This window comes from Peromyscus leucopus, chromosome 4, assembly GCF_004664715.2.
Source record: "Peromyscus leucopus breed LL Stock chromosome 4, UCI_PerLeu_2.1, whole genome shotgun sequence".
NCBI lineage: Eukaryota > Metazoa > Chordata > Mammalia > Rodentia > Cricetidae > Peromyscus > Peromyscus leucopus.
In genome coordinates, this window is record NC_051066.1 from 16,807,070 (window position 1) to 16,828,494 (window position 21,425).

Consider the following 21,425-nt stretch of genomic DNA (forward strand, 5'->3'; position numbering starts at 1 on the left):
CCTCATAGTTTGTCCCTGGGATTTATTTTTACCAGTTAACTAACACTAAATGAAAGAAAATCAATTTTTCTGTTATTCAGAGCCTATTAACCTTAGTGGAAATGCTTTACTTTGGAGCTTCATAATAGAAAAATGTTAGAGAATGTTTACAATGTTTTTAATGGATAATAGACTATTACCTGTCACACTGAATTGTAAATACTTTCTAGAAGGGAATCAAAGAACCAAGGAACTTATTACACACACACTTTTTAATGTTTATGTTTCCATATTATATGACATTTAAAATAGAATATTTTAGTTAAAGTTACATCCTGATTGTATAGATAATAATATGTAATGAATACTTTCTGCTGAGAATCTTGTGTATTTTACAGTATACAATTGAGCAATATCTGAGATGTTTGAAACATCTTAGGTATTTATCAAAATCTTTTACAAATTATACTGAAAGCGTCTTTTGGCCTTTTATGTATGAAAGTATATTCTATGAGATTATATCTAAAGTCTTGGGAATGGTAGGAGGCTTATTAGTGTTCTTACAAATTTGAAGTTTTCTATAATTCAGCAAACTTAAATAAATAGGATGGGTTTGCCAGCAGAGCTTAAAAGGTTTTGTAATGGATTAAGCACCTAGTTTTAAGGGAGAAACAGCTAATAAGTTATTTTGCAATTAGATTAGATGACTACTTATGCCTATGTCAGTATGTTTTGAATTTGTTTTATTTTAGGGGCAGTTGTGTGTGTGCACATGCAAGACAGAGAGAGAGAGAGAGAGAGAGAGAGAGAGAGAGAGAGAGAGAGAGAGAGAGAGAGAGAGAGAGAGAGAGAGAACGAGAACGTGTTTCTGTGTGTCTTTATGTATCTTTCCCTTCTAGCAGATTTGATGACTTCGCTTAGGAGAGTCATAAGTCTTAATTTAAGTTCATTGACTGTGGCCAAACTTTTGAGCAACAATGTAGTGGTTTGATTCTTCTTGACATATTTCTTTAGATACCTTATTTACACACATGGCTGATATATCATAGTGATTATTTATGTCCTGTAAATGTATATTTCTTCACCATTAAGAAAAAATGTATCTTTGATACTTGTTTTATTTTAACTTCTGTTTTCTACCAGAAAGCCAAAGAGCTTATCGATTTGTACAGGGGAAGGACTGGGGATTTAAAAAATTCATTAGAAGAGATTTTTTGCTTGATGAAGCCAATGGTCTCTTACCAGATGACAAGCTTACATTATTCTGTGAGGTGGGTATGTTTTTATTAATAAAGACTTTCATGGTTTATTTAGTAATGTGGCAATGTTGTTCAAATCTTAGATGTTCTTTCAACCCAGAGCCAGATATCACAGTGAAAGCTGAAAGATCAGAGAAGCAGAAAAGCCATCCATTAGTTCTTACCTCTATGAAATCCTCAGCCTCAAGAGTGAGAGAGAGAATTCCTGTTTCTTCATGCCTTATATACCTTTCTCTGTCTGGCAATATTATTTCCTGTGATTAAAGGCATGCGTGCTTCTCAAGCAAAGGCATGAGGTCTCGAGTGCTGGGATTAAATGTGTGTTCCACCACTGCCTGATCTCTATGTCTAATCTAGTGGCTGGCTCTGTCCTCTGATCCTCAGGCAAGTTTAATAGGGTACCCAATATGTCACCACATGACAAAAATACAAGCTAGATTAATACTGAGTATACTTTTTAAAATTAAAGTAATTGGTATATTTCATAAGTTCTTTTGTAAATTCAACAGAAAAAGCTGACAAAAATTATCTTACAAATCGATGTGGTGGTCTATATTTTTATCATATCTCTAGTTGTTAGATTAGTTATACCTACCACATACTAAATCCTTCTTATTGAAGAAGCTTCTTATGTATATCTTTGTTGAGTTTATTTAATATCTTTTTCATTCTAAGTAATTCTGATATAGAGAGCCAGTTTTTTAGGTTAATCTGATTCTACTTTATTATTCACAGTTTGTTAGTTTGGATAAAAAAGCATGTGGAAAATATTGGAAAACTTTCTAGTCCTTCAAGTTATTGGACTTTTAATATAGTCAAATATGTGTTAATAGTCTAAGAAACAAATCTGAGATTTTAATGACATGATCATATAATTTGGCAAGCATACGTGCTTAATTTATATTCATAAAGCATCCTATTTTGAAAATTATAAGTATTTCTTCTACCAGGAACTTACTCTTATGATTTGTGTTGATTTTAGGTTTGGGCTTGCTTCTGTCATTTTTATCGTTGGGTAGGTTTATTTATATAAAACCATGAGATTCTTTTTTTTTTTTAAGTAAACCGAAGGATTATATTTTCAAGATTACAACTGTGTGTCATTGTATTATATCGTATTGATACATGTTTTGGAATTGAAATAGGACCACAGAAAAATACTTGGGTAAATGAACTATATAATCTGTTTGTTATAAATACAATTATTTGATGAGTTTCTCATTATTTCAAGGGAAAAACTGAAGTATTTGTTTGTAATAAGCAGGTATTTAAGCAGTATTTTAAATAGATAGAGGTTATACTGTTTAAGTTCTTGCCTTTTGCATGGACTCTTCCAGAATTTTAGAATTTACCCTTATTTGAAAATGTTAGTTTTTTTTAAACTGTCATTTTAGAATTTAATGGTCCTTAAAGATTATTTGAGTAATGTATTAAAAAAGAAAACCCAAGCAACAACAAATGAATGAACCTTTTTTAGAAAATAATCTAAATAGTCTACATTATAGAACTGAAATAGTGTTTGTTAATAGATATTTTCCTGGGTGTATGTACTGGAACCTAGACAATCAATAAATTCAGAATTAAGGCTGAAATTAATTTTAGGATTATTCAAGTATGCAGTTTTGAAGTCTGTTTGGTATCTATATGCTAAATACATCTGGTGACCCATAGAATATATTATGACACATGTTTTTAAGTTGGTGATAATCAGATCCCATTTTTAGATCTTGAAATGTGCTTTTCACTAGCCCAAACATTGTCTCTTGGACACTACCTTTAGCATAGGTGGCCAAAATTCACCTTTAAACAACATTCTCTGTGCCCTCCATCATTCCTTCCACTCCTCTCATGGATGCCCTTCCTTCTACAGCATCTTCAACACTGCTTGCAGAAGAGGAGGAAGCATTGTACTGCCCTCCCTAAAGAACTGGCACCTCCCCCTCCACTGCAAGTGGTGCTGTAGACAGGTAAGGCAGCTGGGGGCTACCCTTTTTAAGCAAGACATAGCTTAGTCTTGCTGTCTATGTAGTGGCACATGTGGCAAGAGTTAGATGAAAATTTCTAACAGTGTAAATAGCTCTGCTTCCTTTTTCCAAAGTGATGCAACAAACAAGAATTCAGAATAAGTTAGAGAAAGAAAACACTGGCCAGAGTCACTCATCTTTTGAAACCTTAAAAATTTTTAAATTCTTGATAGTCTGCAGATCTATGGCATTCTTTGATAAACAGAAAAAAAATGTATAGCTAAAATACATGAGAAGCTTTTCATAAAGCTAAACTCATTCATTCTTAAGGGCATATTAAAGAAAACCAACAAAACATTTTCCTTTTGATGAGGTTTCAGATTGACTTGACTGTAAAAACACTTCGGTAATGAGTGGAAGATGGGTTTTATTTTCTGAACTCTTAGCTGTGAAAAGTAAAAACTTGACTACCCTGTTGCTGTCACCAGAACTTTTAAAATGGTAAATTGAAAGCCCCAAACTCTTATTAGCTATCTTTTCTAGGAGATACATAAAGCTAGACTTTTAAAAGTTTCTGCCTTTGGAGTGAGTATATAGGTTAAGCAAGTAGTTGATTAGAGAGACAATATTGTAATACTTTGTGGATTTAGTAGCAGCTCCCTTATAGGATGGTTTTGGAGGGTTCAGGTTTTTAAAAGCTAGAACTAGTATTGTCTTTAGTCCCACAGAAGAGAAGAACCAGATTTGTTAGCTAGATACACATTCAGTTACACCCCTCAAATGTTCGTCTTCGTTTTAAGCTATATCTTTAGGGTCAATCAGTAGCAAGTTTAATAAGAGAACTATGTGTTAAGTCAGCAGAAAATCTCAGCCTTCTTCCTGAATTTTTCTCTCTAGGTTCCATAAATAAAGTTGTTCATTACCAGTCCTCAAAATTTTTATCATTCAAATTATAGATATCAAAGCAATGAACCCATCACATCTCAATTCTGATTAGGTCATTAATTTCCATCTGAATTGAAATGTGTGATATAAGAGGAATACAAGTTCTTTAAATTATGATTATTTATACAGAATGCAGCTGTGCTCCACAAGTATGATGATAATGCCTGCTTTCTTTCATTCTTATTGATTCGTTCATTCAATAATTTACTTCCCACTCCCTCTCCCTCCCCCTCCCTCCCTCCCTCCCTCTTTCTTCCTTCCTTCCTTCCTTCCTTCCTTCCTTCCTTCCTTCCTTCCTTCCTTCCTTCCTTCCTTCCTTCCTTCCTTCCTTCTTTCTCTCTCTCTCTCTCTCTCTCTCTCTCTCTCTCTCTCTCTCTCTCTCTTTCTTTCTTTCTTTCTTTTTCTCTCTCTCTCTCTTTTCTGTTTTCTTCCAAGTTTTTACATTAAATATATTATCTTGGGGCCCAAGGAGATAATTTAGTGGATAAAGTCACTTGCCACACACATGCCTGATGACCAGAACCCACATAAAAAGCTAAATGTTTTGACATGTACCTGCAATCCCAGGACTCCTATGGCAAAGGAGAGTCTGAGACAGGAGAATCAGAGAAATGGTGGTCTAGCTAGAAATAACATGACAACAAGAAAGACTCAACCTCAGAAACAAGGTGCAATGAGAGAACTGACTCCTCAGAGTTTTCCTCTGACCTTCCCATTGGTAGTATGACGTTTGTGTACTTGCAGCACACACACATGCATGCATACACACACATACACATAAATATATTATCTTGAATTAGAGACAACACATAGAATTTAAGAAATCTTTTTAAAATCAAATTCTACCATACTTTTTTATAACTACTATATAATTTATGCAAGTTAATAAACAGATCCAGTTATTTCTACCCAAAAATTTCAAGAATAATGCTTAATATAATCAATTAAATATATTATATACTAAAAATTATTTCTAGATAAACCCTGAGTATTTATTTACATCAGCACATTTTATTTTTGTATCATTGACTTGTGATACATAGTAAAATAGGACAATCAAGCAAAGATCAGGCAAGTGTTTTTTTCTCTTTGAAGTTACTGAAATTTTAGATAATATGAATGATGGAAATCTTAAGATAGAACTTTTATGGATGGCTTTGTGTGCATAATATCTTGGCCCTCATATTTATAATACCATCTTATAAGATTATTGTAATAAATACTTTTTATTTTTACATTTTTTGTTTTGTTGTGTTTTTCTTTCTTTTTCTTTTTTTGGGGGGGCGGGATTGGTTTTTTTGAGACACGATTTCTCTGCGTAGTTTTGGAGCCTGTCCTGGATCTCGCTCTACACCAGGTTGGCTGCGAACTCACAGAGATCCACCTGGCTCTGCCTCCCGAGTGCTGGGATTAAAGGTGTGTACCTCTACTGCCCGGTTTAAGATTATTGTCATAAATACTTTTGATCATAACTGTTACAAGGAAATAGAAGTTCCAGGGTTTCTCCTCTCTGCATGCCCAGTGTTAAGATTACATTTGGAGCTGTAATTTTTTTTTTTTTTTTCTCGTGGGTGCTAGAGAGCAAGTTCTGGTCCTCATGTTTGCACAGCAGGCAGTTTCCCAACTAAGCCATCTCCCAAGCCCAGTGTGTGTCCTTAAATTATGCTTTCAAGAAATGAATTCAATTCTCTATTGCTTTATCACAAAGGCTCCCAATATTTGGCACTTAAAAACATAACTAATATAGCATGTGAAATTTAATGTTTAAAAATTGTCCATTTGCTCTGAATTATTTGCTTTGTTAGTTGAAGTACTTCTTTTTTGTTGTTTATTGTAATATGAAATTTCCAACATAATGTAATGGAGTGCTTTCTTTTAAAGGTGATGTGAAAGTTATTTTGATTCAGTAAACAATGATATTTAGTGGCGTCTACATAAAAGCAGTGTCAAAGTTATCCCAACTCTTACTTATGATTTCACAGATATATGAAGTGTCTGCAAAGTGACAAACTAAAGTACATTTATATTGCACTCACTTTGGACTTTCCCTAAAGTTTTGTAAACTTTGATATTTATAGTCACTTTTGTGGGACTTCTTGTACTTAAAATTTTAAATCAATTGGCTTTAGTTGTGAGCTTTTTTCTACTCTGATGTACAAATTCTACTGCCGTGAAATCATTTAATCTTAGGTGTCCCACCACCCATGTAATTTGAGCAAAATGGAGTGAAGACTGGGGACTGCAGTGGTGGCAGCCTTGGTTCTGTCTTACCAGCCCCTGCTCTCTAACAACTCTTCTGATAACCTGTCCCAGGCAATCCTTATCAGTTAATGTACAGACTTGCTCTCTGTATACAACAATGCACTCAGGAAAACATCATGGTTCCTGGAGGTGATGACTTATAGGACTGTGAACTATGTGAAAGAAATAGTAGGAGAGCCCCTGTCGTTTTCTAAGCACTGTTTCTGCGATTCACCCCCATGTGTATCATCTCAGTTATTTGTGATAAAGAAATTCATGTTCATGGGGTGTAGAGTCAGCGTACGCAAGTCTAAGTGAAGAAAAGAAGGCCAAGACTGATCTAGGTGCCTCTAAAGGCCACACCTTTTCCTATATTCTCAAATTCCTGTCTGAGCAAAGGAGAGAGTCCCTGCTGGATCTCTGTTCATTACTAATAAATATGACAGGAAATAAAGGAAGCGTGGAACACTAAAATAAATAAATAAATAAATAAATAAATAAATAAATAAATAAATAAATAAATAAATAAATTTAGCAGATATTTAAATCCATTCTACTGATGTTGAAACTTCTTGGAATAATAATTAAGTTCTTTTCCTTTTTATATTTGTTTTATTTTATCATTTTCTGTGTGTGGATGTTTTGCATCTATATCTCTCTGTACCACCAGAGTGTCTGGTGCTCATGGAGGCCAGAAAACAGTGTTGTATCCCATAAGGTTACAGATGGTCAGAACTTCCATGTCAGTGGTGGAAATCAAACCTAGGTCCTTTGGGAAAAGAAGGCAGTGCTCTTAACTCTTGAGCCATTTCTCCAGCCCGAAGTTTGCAATTTTTATATAGTAATAGTTTTATGTCTCTGAAAACTATATGCTGCAGGCCTCATAATTATGCAGTAAGATTTCAGCTGTTATTTAGAAGGTCAACCTACCAGAAACATGGATATTCTGATGCATTGCAATGCATGTTGGAATTATTGCCTTTGAATGAATTGGCTGTTCTTCATGTAGATTTCTTACATGAAGCCTTAGCTCTTCCCATCTATTACAGCTCTGGGATTTATCCCACTGATTTAGCAGTGTGTTGATCATTTATTGAGCACAATTTCCCCTATGCATTGGTATATTGGATAACTTCCCCCAGCAATGTGTGAAAGAAGTCACACAGTCAAAACCTTTGTTCTTACAACCAGATCTTTGTTCCATTTCCCCATATAAACTTAGAAGACTGCCCTCCTGCAATTATTTTTGTTAGCAGACAGTTGGTCAGTGTTAGTGTCCAGGCAAAAGGATCTCATTTGAGACATTCACAGATGCCCAAGGACTTGGAATTATGACATGTCTGAATTTGTTGAATCACACACAGCTCTCAGATTTGCCAACAGATAAGAGAAATTATGCCCTAAGCTAACCTTGCACTAACCTTAAACAAATTCTTAACTCCTTATATTTATTTTCACCTCTGTTTATTAATACAAGATTTTAGCTTAAAAGATTTACTGCTTGAGTTTTACCCTAAGAAGATAACAGAAAAAGCAATTAACCATTTACTCATTCCTGGAGAAAGATAATCTTACCATAGACACTGCCGAGATTTACGCTGCAAATGACCAGGGTGGCTGGGAGGTGCCAGACTGGGGATCCTATACCAAATAGGCTTGGATTCTTTCTTTGTTCTAACTGCTTAGGGTAAAGGTTTGATCCTTAGATCTGAAAGCTTCTTTATAGCTAGCTAGCATTTGGTAAAAATGCTAACGTGGACCAAACATTGCGTGTTTCCAGCTGTTGTTTACATTGGTTACCCAGATACCTGAACCTTCCTCTGCCTGCTGGGGAAGAAGGCAGCACATGGAAGATAAAGACAGTTTTTACCTTGCTTGTGATTTTACTGATTATAGACCTTTAGCTTAGTACCTACCCACATCCAGGAATGTAGTGATGTACACGAGATCCCCTGTTAGATTCCCATGTTGATTTAATCTCTAGCTGACCTCACTGGGAAATTTCTACTTACCACTCCCACCTTGTGCCATAAAAGAAGCTGACACTTACTGCCTTGTTAGTAACTCTTACCTGCTTTTTATGACCCTGAGACATTCTAGCCCTGTTCCTTGGTTGCCAAGAATTGCTGATTGTGAATGTATGTAAGCTGGAAACTTTGTAGCAAGAGGAGAACAATAGAGAACAAGAAATAGACATAAATAGAAGGAGAACAGTGTGAACCAATTCTTTTGCCCTCAGATCATTAGGTTTCCTTTGCTTGTTGTAGGGTCTTTTTCTGAACCCTAAAAGGGACTTTGAGGCTGGACCTTAAAGGACCATGTTAACTATACAAGTTGTATGTGTAATAAAAGTGAAATGTTAATAGGCTTGAACTGTAAGTGAAAAACAATAAAAATTCCTCCGCAAAAATGTCAACTTGTCAAGTTTGATGATATTGTGGAGTTTCTATTAGGAAATAATTTTGTGATTGTAATAACTGAGCTTTTTAATCAATTGATAAGTCATTTATTTAAATACAGTGTCACTACTGAAAACGATTTAGGTTATTTCTATGTTTCTGTGCTATTTCTTTCACTTATATTAAATTTGTTTAGGAGGGTACTAGGATTTTTAATTAGCAATATATTGAATTAACCAAGGTATTGTAAGTTAAAAAACTAAATGTACACATAGTAACTGATTATTTATAATACTGTATGAATATGTTTTCCTGTTGTCTTCTTTATCAGGTGAGTGTGGTTCAAGATTCAGTCAATGTCTCAGGACATACAAATACAAACACTTTGAAGGTGCCGGAATGTCGACTAGCAGAAGACTTAGGTAATCTCTGGGAAAACACAAGATTTACAGATTGCTGCTTTTTTGTGAGAGGAAAAGAATTCAAAGCTCATAAGTCTGTGCTTGCAGGTATCTTCTCCTTTGGATAATATAATATTTTTTAAATAAATTTGTGCAATAAGTAATGGTGCTTATTCTTGTTATAGCTCGATCCCCAGTTTTTAATGCAATGTTTGAACATGAAATGGAAGAATGCAAAAAGGTAAATGTTGTTAAAAGGCTTAATACTATTTAATTTGTGTACATGTATAATGATAGAATGCACATATAAAAAATGTCTGTGGGTGTTCTTGTTCTAAAGTTCTAACAGAGAAGAACTTTAGAAACCACAGAATTGGGGGAAATGTGTTCTGAAATAAACAGTAGGTGCCTCTCAATGTGAATGCTCAGTGAACATCCTAAGTAACAGATATTTTGATGGTCTCATTGCTAGAGCGCTTGCCTCCGTGCAGAAAGCCTTGGGTTTCATCCGTAGTGAGAGAGAGGTAGGAGGAGGAACCACACTGGAAATGTTGTTGAGTAACTTCTGGCTTCTGCGGCATACATTACCCACCCATTTGGAATACCTATGTTCACACATTTTTTAAATTATATTTTTAATAAATCAACTTACAAAATAATAGTAAGCTTTGTAGAGCTTTTTTTTTGTCATTGCTTTTGATTATCTCTTCACCTACTTCTCTTGTGTCTCCCAACTTGTTCCCCATGTAAGTAAATTTTTTTATCCTTAGTATTTCCTCCCTCTACTTTCATAGCACATGCTTTCTGCTATCGTCCTCTTCCTTTTAGGCCTATATTTTGTTTTACTTCCACTAATAGACCCTTGCTATAGTCTCTCCAAGTTAAACATCACAGTCTGAGAATTCAAAGCTAGGATCCTGAGGGAGACCATGGGGAATTTTTCTGTCCAAGGCCTGATTACTTCATATAATATATAGTCTTTTACAAATCCACCTGTTTACCTAAAAAATTCATAATTCATTTTTTGTACCTAATTAAAATTTCAAAGTATATGTTTACTACATTCTCACTATCCACTCGTCAGTTGATGAGACCTCCAGGTTGCTTACATTGCCTGACTATTTTGAATAGAGTAGCAATGAACATGGATGTATAAGTTTCTCTATAGCCAGGCATACATTCTTTTGTATATATTCCCAGGAGTGGTATAGCTGGGTCATGTGGCAGACCATATCCACACAGATTTTCATAGTGGTTTTATCAGTTTGGACTCCCATAAAAAGTGAATAAAGGGTTCCTTTTTCTTCACATCTTCAGCATATTTTCTGTTTTCATAGTAGCCATTCTGAAAGGGTTAAGATGGTATCTCAAAGGAATTTTAATTTGCTTCTTCCCACTGGCTAAGGATATTGACCACTGCTTCTATTACTCATTTGTATTTCTTCTTTTAAGAGATCTCTGCTCTAAAGCATGGTCCGTTTTAACTGGGATGTTTGTTTTCTTGATTTTTAGTTTGTTTTTAGTTCTTTGTATATTCTAATTATTATCTAATTATTAATCAGATGCGTAGTTGGTAAAGATTTTCTCCCATTCTGTAGCCTGTCTCTTTGCTCAATAGTTTCTTTTGATGTATAGAAACATTTAATTATATGAGGTTTAATTAATTATTTGTTAATTGTTGGCATTATTTCCTGAGTTAGCAGAGTCATCTTTAGAGTCCTTTCTTGCATCTACATATTGTAGTATCTTTTCTATTTCTTCATCTAGGCATTTCAGAAGTTCACATCTTATGTTGAGTTCTTTGATCCACTGAAGTGTGTGTTCTCTCCTGTGCTTCCTGCATGCACTTTCCCTCCCTCCCTCCCTCCCTCCCTCCCTCTCTCCCTCCCTCCCTCTCTCCCTCCCTCCCTCCCTCCCTCCCTCTCTCCCTCCCTCCCTCTCTTACTCCCTCCTTCAAGCAAGGTTAGAAAGCTGGTTTTCGTTTTAGTCTTCTGCACGTAGATACTAATTTTCCCAACATCACTTATTAAAGTTTTTTTTCTAATTTTTTGGCGTCTTTATCAGATATCTGTAGAACATAGACTTATATTTACACTGTTTTTTCTTCCTATTTCATTGATCTGTGTGTCTTGTTTATGTGCCAGCAGCATGCTATTTTTTATTACTGTGGCTCTGTAGTATAACTTGCAATCAGGTATTGTAATACTTCCATAAGTATTCTTTTATTCAAGATGGTTTTGGTTATCCAGAGTATTTTGCACTTCTGTATGAGTTTTAAGACAGTTTTTTTTTGGGGGGGAATGTGTGTCTGTGGGATTTATATTTGTTTTGTTTTGTTTTCTATGTCTGTTAAGAATGGCCCTAGCATTATATTATAGCTGTGAGGCACAGTGTGAAACCTGGACCCAGGTGTTCTGGGAGAGCAGCCAGTGCATTTAAATTCTCAGCGATCTCTACAGCCCCCTTACTTTGTATTTTTGACTTCTTTACTATGATGTGTCAGGGAGAAGTTCTTTTCTGGTCATGTCTACTTGGGGTTCTAAATGAAGCTGGTGTTTGGAAGTCCATTTTTTTCTGTAGGTGTGAGGATTTTCTGTTACAGTTTAGGTATCAATTCCTTGTACTTTTACCTTAGCTCCTTCTATCCCTAAATTCTGATTTTGATCTGCTGAATATATCCCAAGCTTCTCAGAAATATTAGTCATATTCTTTAAGTTTTCCCCAAAGCATAAAGGTGCATCATTACGTTATTATTATTTTTTTTTAAGATTTTCTTCTTGAGGCCACTATAGCTTTGAAATTTCATTGGCAGAGCTTCCCTGTCACATATGGAAGATGGAGTCATCCAGCAGACTTCCTGGGCCTCTGGCTCTTATAATCTTTCTATACCTCCACTTCTGTAATGTTTTTGTAGGTGTAAGGATTGTGTTACAGATGTATCCATTAGGGCTGGGCACACTGGGCAAGTTCTCTGCATTTTTACCAGTTGTGGTTTTCTGTAATGTTCTCCTCTACTGCAAAAAGGCGGCCCTTTCATGGGGGAATGAGAGCTGTACTTTTATGAGAATATAGTTAGATTCTACTGGCTTGGGCAAATAGCACTAGTAGGGTCTCTTAGGTTCCACAGCCTCACCAGATATGAGTGTTCAGCTAGTTTTCGGTACCAGGCATGAATTCCCTCCTATTGAGCAGGTCTTGAGTCCAGCTGGATGGCTGATAGCTACTCCCAGGATATTAGTACCACCATTCCACCTTTAGAGATATCTTGCCTTCCTGGTCATTGCTGTGGTTTGTAGGTGTCACAGCTTGGTAGGGCTATTCTTTGTTTTTCTTCCTTTGCAGCTTCTAGTCTTCAGGGAGGAAGCTTCAAGGTTTGAAGCAGCTCAGTTCTTCTGAGTCCTATCCAAAGAGCATGGTGGCTTCAGCAATAGGGACTTAACCTTCATATTCTGGAAGGCATCCAAGGGCAACAGTGATAGCCTACATTGCTTTGAGTATTGCTCTGTCCAGCAACTAGAAGGGAGGTTTGTCATGCCTGCTATTTAGATTTTTGTTAGAAAGTCTTTGGCTCTTGGAGGAACACTATCACCTTAAGTGGTGTAACATTTCTAAAAATAAAAATGCGTTCGCGCACGCGCGCCACCCCCCCCCCCGCCTCCCCCTCCACAAATATGCATGCATATATATTATAAAAGCATTTTTTAGTAACTAGGAAATGTTTTTTCTGTGGCTTTTTTATATGTACACTACTTATGCTCCCCGCCCCCTTTTCCTCTTGCCCTCCCCACCTCTCTCCAGTTTAAAGCCCTCTCCATTTTCCCATGTCCTTCATAGCATTTCTATCCTGCTGGTTCCTTCTCTAGAGCCCCAGACACCATGGTTGCTTTTTGCATTTCTGTTTTATGAGGATAATCCAGCTAATGTACTCCCATCTTAAGATTTGTAGCTAGGAGCCGGGCGGTGGTGGCGCATGCCTTTAATCCCAGCACTCGGGAGGCAGAGCCAGGTGGATCTCTGTGAGTTCGAGGCCAGCCTGGACTACCAAGTGAGTCCCAGGAAAGGCGCAAAGCTACACAGAGAAACCCTGTCTCGAAAAACCAAAAAAAAAAAAAAAAAAAAAAAGATTTGTAGCTAGGAACTAGAGACAAGAGACAACTTACACCAACCCAGTCTTTATGGGTCTGGATGTTCACTGGATTGGGGTGTGTGTGTGTGTGTGTGTGTGTGTGTGTGTGTGTGTGTAGAAGTGTTTTAGTTTTATGAGTGTGTGTGTGTGTGCGTGTAGAAGTGTTTTAGTTTTATGAGTTCCCATTTCTCTTGGTCTTAATTTCTGAGCACTTGGAGTCCTAGTCAGGAAGGCATTCCTACTCCTATGTCCTATATCCTTTGTTTTCTTCTAGTAGTCTCAGATTTTAACATTTCACATTGAAGTCTTTGAATCATTTGGTGTTTGTTTTTGTAAAGGGTGGTAGACACAGTTCTAAATTTCATTCTGCATGTAAATATCCAGCTTTTCTGACACGATTTCTTGAAGAAGCTATCTTTACTCCAGTTTATATTTTTGCCATCTTTATCAAATATCAGATGGCTGTAGTTACATGTACTTGTGTTTGGGTTTTCAGTTTTGTCCCACTGGTCTGAATATATGTTTTCGTCCTGGTATCATATTGTTTTTATTACTATGGCACTGTGTTTTATATTGAAATCTGAAATGGTAACCCCATCAGTAGTGTTCACTTTTGTCAGGATTGCTTTGGCTGTCTTCTGTCTTTTGTGGTTCTATATGTGTATTAGGATTTTTAAAAGTATTTCTGTGAGGAATGTTGTGTAGATTTTGATAGGAATTACATTGAATCTGTAAATTATTGGCAGAGTGGTCATTTTCACAATATGAATTCTACCAACCCATGAGCCTGAGAGGTCTTTCTGTTATCTAGTGTCTTCAGTCAGTTTCTATAGGTAATTAAAGTTTTCATCATAGCAGTTTTTCTCCTGCTTGGTTAGATTATTGCTAGGGACTTTCTTTTCTTTGAGGCCTTGTGAGTGGAAGCATGCCCATGATCTTTTTAATGTGTCTGTTGTTAGTATACAGGAAGAAAGGCTTTAGACTTTTTAAGTTGGTTTTGTATCCTGTCACTTTGCTGAAACAGTTGATTTCTGCTCTTTCTGAATATTTAATGTAGGAATGTAGAGCTATAAAATTTTCCTCTTCAAACAGTTTACAATGAGTCTCAGAGGTTTTGTTGTATTGTTTACATTTTCAGTGAATTCCATGTATTTTTACATTTCTTCCTTGATTTCTTTGCTTTTTATCATTAATGATTGTGTTATTTCATCTCCATGAGTTTTATAATTATTCAAGATTAATTTGCTATTGGTCTTAAACTTTATTCCATTTGGTCAGATTTGATACTTCCTGACCTGAAATGTTGACCCAGGGTAGGGTCTGATATCTTAGGTTTCCTTACTTCCCATCATATCCTAGGGTAGAGTCTAAAGTATTAGTGTGCTCCCTGACCTCAGAGGGTGGCCAGTGATGGAGTCCAAAGTCTCCTACACACTCCCAGACTTCACAGAGTGACAGGATGAGGTCGGAAGTGTCAGCCCATGACATGTGTGCAGAGCAGTGGCCAATGGCTGTGTGGTGCTCAGCAATTAGGATATTCACACAAGATTTGTCTTTCAAATATGCCTGGTTTATTCACACAAACATCCCTTATAATAGCGTACTAATTTAAAAATCAAATAGATAAATCTCCAAATGGGGAACAGTTGACTGGGAAGAAAAAGCTGTTGTGAGATTCCACTGGGGAATCTTCTCCAGCGGGATGCATCAGAAGCTTGCAGGCTGAACTCATATCCAGAGTGAAAAGGCTCGGGGGATGGCACTGGTAGAGGTCCCAGGAGATCCTTTAGAGCATAGGCAAGTGGCTTTATAACTGACAGGCAGGCATATATGAGCCCAGCAACTGCCCCTGGTGTTGCACAGCTCTGGAAGTTCAGTGTTCACTGAAGCCAGGGCCACACAGTCTCTCATCTTCTTGCAACTGAGTATCAACTGAGGCTAGAGAAACTTTTCTTTGGAGCACAGTAGTGTGATCCTAGGGACCGTTTCCAAAATTCCAATTTTTTGTATCATTTCATTGGATGATAGCTTTGCTCTATTAGGGCATATCAGTACCACCTTGGGGTTAGTTCATTAGCATATCAAGGCCTGTCTTGGGCTATGTACTAATCTGGGGCTTCCTTCTGATGCCTAGCTTTATCAAAGCTCCCTGGTGGCAAGCTTAGGCAGCACATATAACAAGTCACACTAAATTGTTTTTAAGTTACACAAAATGATTTCACTTATATTCCTAACACCTTGACTTAACAAAAATGATCCAGGATGGTTTCTGAAGTGTTTACACTTCTTGCTTCCTTTATCTTATAAGAGAATTGGATATAAGGCTTCAAAGTATAAAAGCAACTGGTCTTACTTGAACTGGAGTATGTCTCAAATAAGCACAGAAGGAACAGAAATAATATTACATGGCATTTTGCAAAAGCAAGTGTTCTTAGCTAGTGAGTTTTCATCAAAATTACATACAGACTCTTCTTTTGCTTCATAACTGTGAATAGTGTATGTGGTTATAGGGTTTAGGTGTTATATTAGGTCCTAAAATTCAGCCAGGGAAATGTCAGTAATCGGCCTCTGAAACTGTGATCAGAAACTGAACATGGATGAATTTTATTTGGGCTGCAGTATTTTGTCTGTTTTAATTATGAAAATTCATAAGCTTACCACATGATAATACTTAACATGGTCACACTATCCATGTATTTACTTTCTGACTGATGTAAGCTCTTACAAAAAAAAAAAAAGGTGTATGTTTTCATTCTTAGAATTACCTATACTGTGCTTTGGATGGTTAAGTTACTACAGATTTACTTAACTTTGATGTAAAAAGAGTTTGAAAATATTAATATGTTTTTAATTACTATCAAAGATTCATATGGATTCATATATGTATCCATTCCTATTTGTGTGTGTGTGTGTGTGTGTGTGTGTGTGTGTGTGCATGTGCGTGCTGTTTTCAATAATAGAATTGGGTGGAAATAAATAAACCATGTGAACTCACATATATGTACCTGTTCCTAATATTTGTGTGTGTTGTTTTCAATAATAGAATCGAGTGGAAATAAATGATTTAGACCCTGAGGTTTTTAAAGAAATGATGAGATTCGTTTACACAGGAAAAGCACCAAATCTTGATAAAATGGCCGACAACTTGTTGGCAGCTGCAGACAAAGTAAGTAATGTGGTTTTAAAGGACCAAAAAGAAAAACAAAACCAATAGCAACCCTTCAAATTGACATTATAGAAAATATCATACATAAAAAACTACAAATAACTTTTTACATAATTTGTGCTATTTTTAGATAGCTTAAAGAGTTTTATGAAATAGTACAAAATAGAATACTATGGAAATAAAATTGTCTAAAAGATCTATATGATAGGAAAGTATGAGGGGTCTAGATCTTCTCATGGAAGATTAAATCATAAGCTTAATAATTTCTGGGGTAAATACAAAATACAGTTGCATTTATAATGTATTGGAACTTGCAGATGTTTTTAGTCTTAAGATACACTATATAACCTTTGTTTTCTTTGTTTTTTTTTTCCTTAAAAGCAATATACTTATATTATTCTCTTTGTAGATTTCTTTTAATATGATAGTATAGAAAGGAAAATTATTAATAATTTTGTTCTGTTATAGATATGTTGTGTCTTTTTGAACACAGAGAAAATGCAGAAATGTCAGAAAATTTTTGAATCTCGTGCTTCTCAATCCTAAAAACATATTCATTGTACATATATTTAGGACTTTTGTATTCAGACTGTGTAAAGAATATTTAATCTTCAGCTAAAAAGAAATGTTATTGCTAAGAGTAGACAATGTTTAAATAGATACTTCCCAAATAAAACCAATGAAGCTTATTAAATAAAGATGCCCAGTGTCCTTAAAGAAATGGAGATGGAGATTAAACCACAGCACATCAATCATAATAGCTAAAATTACGAAGTCTATATAAGACTTGTCAAAGATTGGAAGAATTAGCATTCTCAGACACTGCTGATAGGAGTATAGAATGGTACAACCACTTTGGAAAATTAAGAGTTTCTTTTTTTAATGTAAACTTTAAATGTAAATTTACCCTGTACTCCATTGAGTTTACTTTGAGGCTTGTATCCCCTGTAGTTCTCCCCCCCCAAACAACAACAACAACAACATATATGTATGCTAATTTAAGATTTATATGAGTATCTATAACTGTAATAGCTAAGAACTGGCAACAAATACAATATTTTTCAATTAGTGAATGTTTGTATATGTATATATTTAGCTGCCAAAATATTGGTGGTTATTAACATTTAGTTAGCTTTCAGTGGTGATTCTTTAAGACTGAATATAGGCAAAATAAATATAGTCAATAATGCCAAGTGTGAAGTACTTGAAAATGACTTGTTACAGTAGGTCACTGGCGTGCACATGTGTGTGCAAGCACATACGCACAAATATGTGTAGAGTGAGGAGAGGTGGGAAGACACTGATACTCATATTTAATGGCCTATAACCTAGCATTAAGAAGGTCTGAACTATATAAGCAATGATGTGCATGAATCTGAAAGTAGTCACACTGAGTAGCAGTGCTAGAGGATGAGTATATACTGTGTGATTACATTTGTAAAAATAACTTCAGAGAATGCAAGCTAATTTCTTAGTAGCATATCACAAATATTGCTTGGAATGGTATGGGGAAGAGTATCTTTACTCTTGTGGGTGGATGATGGGTTTACCATGGGTATTAAATCATCAAAGTACAAACTTTAAATGGCCGCTGTTTATTGTATGTCATTAAACCTCAATACAGGTACTAATATTGCAGCTTTACATCAATAACTGCAAAAATTAGTTGTTATTAATATTTACTTGGCTTTCAATTTAATCACTCAAGATTAGTGACAAAATATAGTGTGATACATGCTAAGTATGAAGTAGTAGAAAAGAAAACGAATTGTTAAAGTAGGTAACTAGTGGCACATATGAGCAGGAGCGTGGAGAGTATTCTGGACAACCACTACTTCTACAGTTAGGCACAGTCACAATGAGGAGGCAGAAAGCTAGCTAAGCTACTTGGTAACTGTTATCTCCTGGTAGTCAGGATGCCCTTCTATAGTCTGACATCCTTGAAGCTGAGCTTGGTTTCTTCCCCTTAAATGAGAACTTGAGATTTTAGGGCACTTTTTACGATGGCACATATACTCACCAGTGAAGATCTAATAAACAGGGAATTTAAAATGAGGGCATCTTGGCCCCAGACCATGCACAGTAGAGTGATGTAGCATGAATTTTAACAGGTCTTATTAATAAGAACAAACCTGAGCTAGGTATTGGGGTCAACACTGGAAGATCAGAAAGACAGAAGAGGCCACAGCCACCTCACCTCGCCAATTCCTCAGCTGATCCTGTTTCCTCAGACTGGAAGCCTCTGAGTCCTCATCCAGAATGAATCTCAGCTGAACTGTTGCTCAAAAGCCTAAAAGCTTAACCAGCCTAGTTCCTGGTCCTCACGCCTTATATACCTTTCTGCTTTCTGCCATCACTTCTTGGGATTAAAGGCGTGAGTCACCATGTGTGGCTGTTTCCAGTGTGGCTTTAAACTCACGGAGATCCAGATGGATCTATGCCTTCAGAATGCTAGGATTAAAGGTGTGAGTGCCATGATTTTCTGTATCTAGTAGCTGTTCTGTTCTCTGACCCCAGATAATTTTATTAGGGTGCACAGTATTTTGGGGAACACAATATCACCACAGAGTGAGATGAAATGAAAGTGCTACCTAGAAGAAGGAAGTTAAAAATGAGGTCATAAGAGATAGGGACTGTAAAAACCTTAAAAATCCATAATACAAAATCCAGCCAACTGCTACTATGTATGCTTCTCCTACTTAAGGACAAGCCCACTCAGGTCTCTCTTTGAAATATACTCATTACTTCACTTTCTATTACTAAATAAAACACAGCTTAATTTTTCTCTCAGGTGAATTCTTTTCTTTGAGAAGACAAGAACTGAGATAAATGTTTATTTGACAATGTACTTTTTAGGATAACTGAATACTAAGATAACTGTCTTGTAACTCCTACTTTAAAATCCACCATATTTTGAATTTATGATTTCTAAAACAAATTAGTATTTCTCCTAAAAGCATTCATTTACAATTTCTTCATAAGCTAAAGCAACAGTTTATTGATTTAATATAACAGTTCAAATCATTTTTTCTTGTGCTTTATCTGCTAAGTTACAGATATCAAGTACTTACACTCTAAATAACTGGAATTAATGTTTAATGATTATATTTTTCTTTTGGGTAGTATGCACTGGAACGGCTGAAGGTCATGTGTGAAGAAGCTTTGTGTAGTAGCCTCTCAGTAGAAAATGTTGCTGATACCCTTGTCCTTGCAGATTTGCACAGTGCAGAACAGTTGAAAGCCCAGGCAATAGACTTTATTAATAGGTAAGCTATACTTGGGTTTCATTGTATATGACACATTTAACATTCTTTCACTGGGCTTTCCTTAAACCTTGTTTAAATCTTCTATGCAGGTGCAGCGTACTTCGACAACTTGGATGTAAGGATGGGAAAAACTGGAATAACAAGTAAGATGGCGTCAGTTTCAGTCTGCATACGATACATTCAGTGAAGTGTTTGTATAGCCTTTTGCTCATGAACAATAAATGTGATCCTGATGAAGCTAACTGCCAGTTATTTAAAAAAAAAATAATTTGACTGCTTTTAGTGAATTCCTTGTAGTTTGGCTTTTCACACAAACTGGGAATGGGTGCTCTTAATTTTTTGAGTACATGCATACATATCACATAGTATATAGCTGAGTACAGGCATTATAGGCATTGCTGGGAATCTGGCTTCTGCCCTTTTAGAAAGTGTTAAGGAAGACTACATCCTCAAGATTTGCTTTGGAAGTCTTTAATTTTTTTTGTTGATTTGATAATGCTTATTGATTGAACCCTAGATTTCACATGCTACACGGGCACTACTACAGAGCTACCTGACTCTTAACCCTTTTTGAAATTTAATTTTGAGGCAAGATTTTGTTAAGTTTTCTACGATAGTTTCAGATTTCACTCTTCCTGCCCTAGCCTCTCAAATAGTGAGGATTGCAGATTAGAAGGACTTCATAGGTCCATGAAACTCTTTTTATTTTTGTTTGTTTGTTGAGCTTATTTGTTTGCTTGATTTCGAGTCAAGGTCTTGCTGTGTATTCTAGACTTTCATCCAACTCAGAGACTTCCTGTTCTACCTTAAGAGCTAACTTGCTACTCTTTAGATTAGCCAAACACCTTGCATTATACATTAAGCTGCCTAATATTTTAAATCAGTAGCAGGTTAATTGCTAAGAGATTGGATGATTCTAGATCTTTATATACACAGTGTTAGAAGTAATTTTTACCTTTTTCTTTCTCTTATTTAAGAGTATTCTTTTTAATTATTTGAGATAACAAAAGGAAGAAATGATAAATTAAAGGGTTTTGTAATGTTTTGATTATTTTTACTTAGAAACCCCTAAGTTTTACTACTTTTGAAAATTATGAAAAGTTGACATACTGAGTTATAGGCCACTCTGGGATATCTATAACAAACCACATTATTGCATGGGGATAGTTGATAAAAGAACATTTAAAAGGGGGCAGTATTAAAGATAATTGTTCACTTAACTTTTTTCCATTGCATTTATTTGTTGGTTTCATATTAGTTTTAAATTTTGTTTTCTGAATGTAAAGCATTTTACTGCTTTTAAATCTGTGGGAGTTGTGTTTAATGACAAGTGTAAGATGCCAGAGGATTATCAAAATAAAAATATGAATTTAAAATTGGACATTAGCAGCAATGGCTCTCTTTGATCCTTATTACGTAGCTTTAGTTTTAGTTTTTCAAGATTTATTTACTCTATTAAGAAAATACATCTTGCAACTTTTCTTCTATTAAAATGAGTTAATTATATACTTTGATGTTACATGTGTAAACTTTCAATAAATACTTATTGACTTGGTAAAAGAAAAGGTTAATGTAAATTAATAAATAGCACTGTTCTCCTAAACAACTACTTAAATTTTAAGACCATGATGGTATAGTAGTAATACTGGACAAAAAATATTATTTTGTTGATATCAGCT

General features: G+C 35.6%; 1 protein-coding gene across 7 annotated transcripts in view; it reads left to right on the top strand.

Annotated features, from left to right (window-relative positions):
* Positions 1-21,425, top strand: part of Spopl (speckle type BTB/POZ protein like) — a 70,644-nt gene that overhangs the window by 43,301 nt on the left and 5,918 nt on the right. For 4 of the 7 annotated variants that reach the window (XM_028868663.2, XM_028868666.2, XM_028868667.2 and 1 more), the window contains 6 exons: positions 1,123-1,250; positions 9,119-9,296; positions 9,374-9,429; positions 16,358-16,480; positions 19,604-19,746; positions 19,836-19,889. In XM_028868663.2, the coding sequence (XP_028724496.1) occupies positions 1,123-1,250; positions 9,119-9,296; positions 9,374-9,429; positions 16,358-16,480; positions 19,604-19,746; positions 19,836-19,889 (682 nt within the window). Of the gene's footprint in view, positions 1-1,122; positions 1,251-3,108; positions 3,206-9,118; positions 9,297-9,373; positions 9,430-16,357; positions 16,481-19,603; positions 19,747-19,835; positions 19,890-21,425 lie in introns of all 7 variants that reach the window. The other 3 variants (XM_028868670.1, XM_028868669.2, XM_028868668.2) reach the window with 2 other exon arrangements.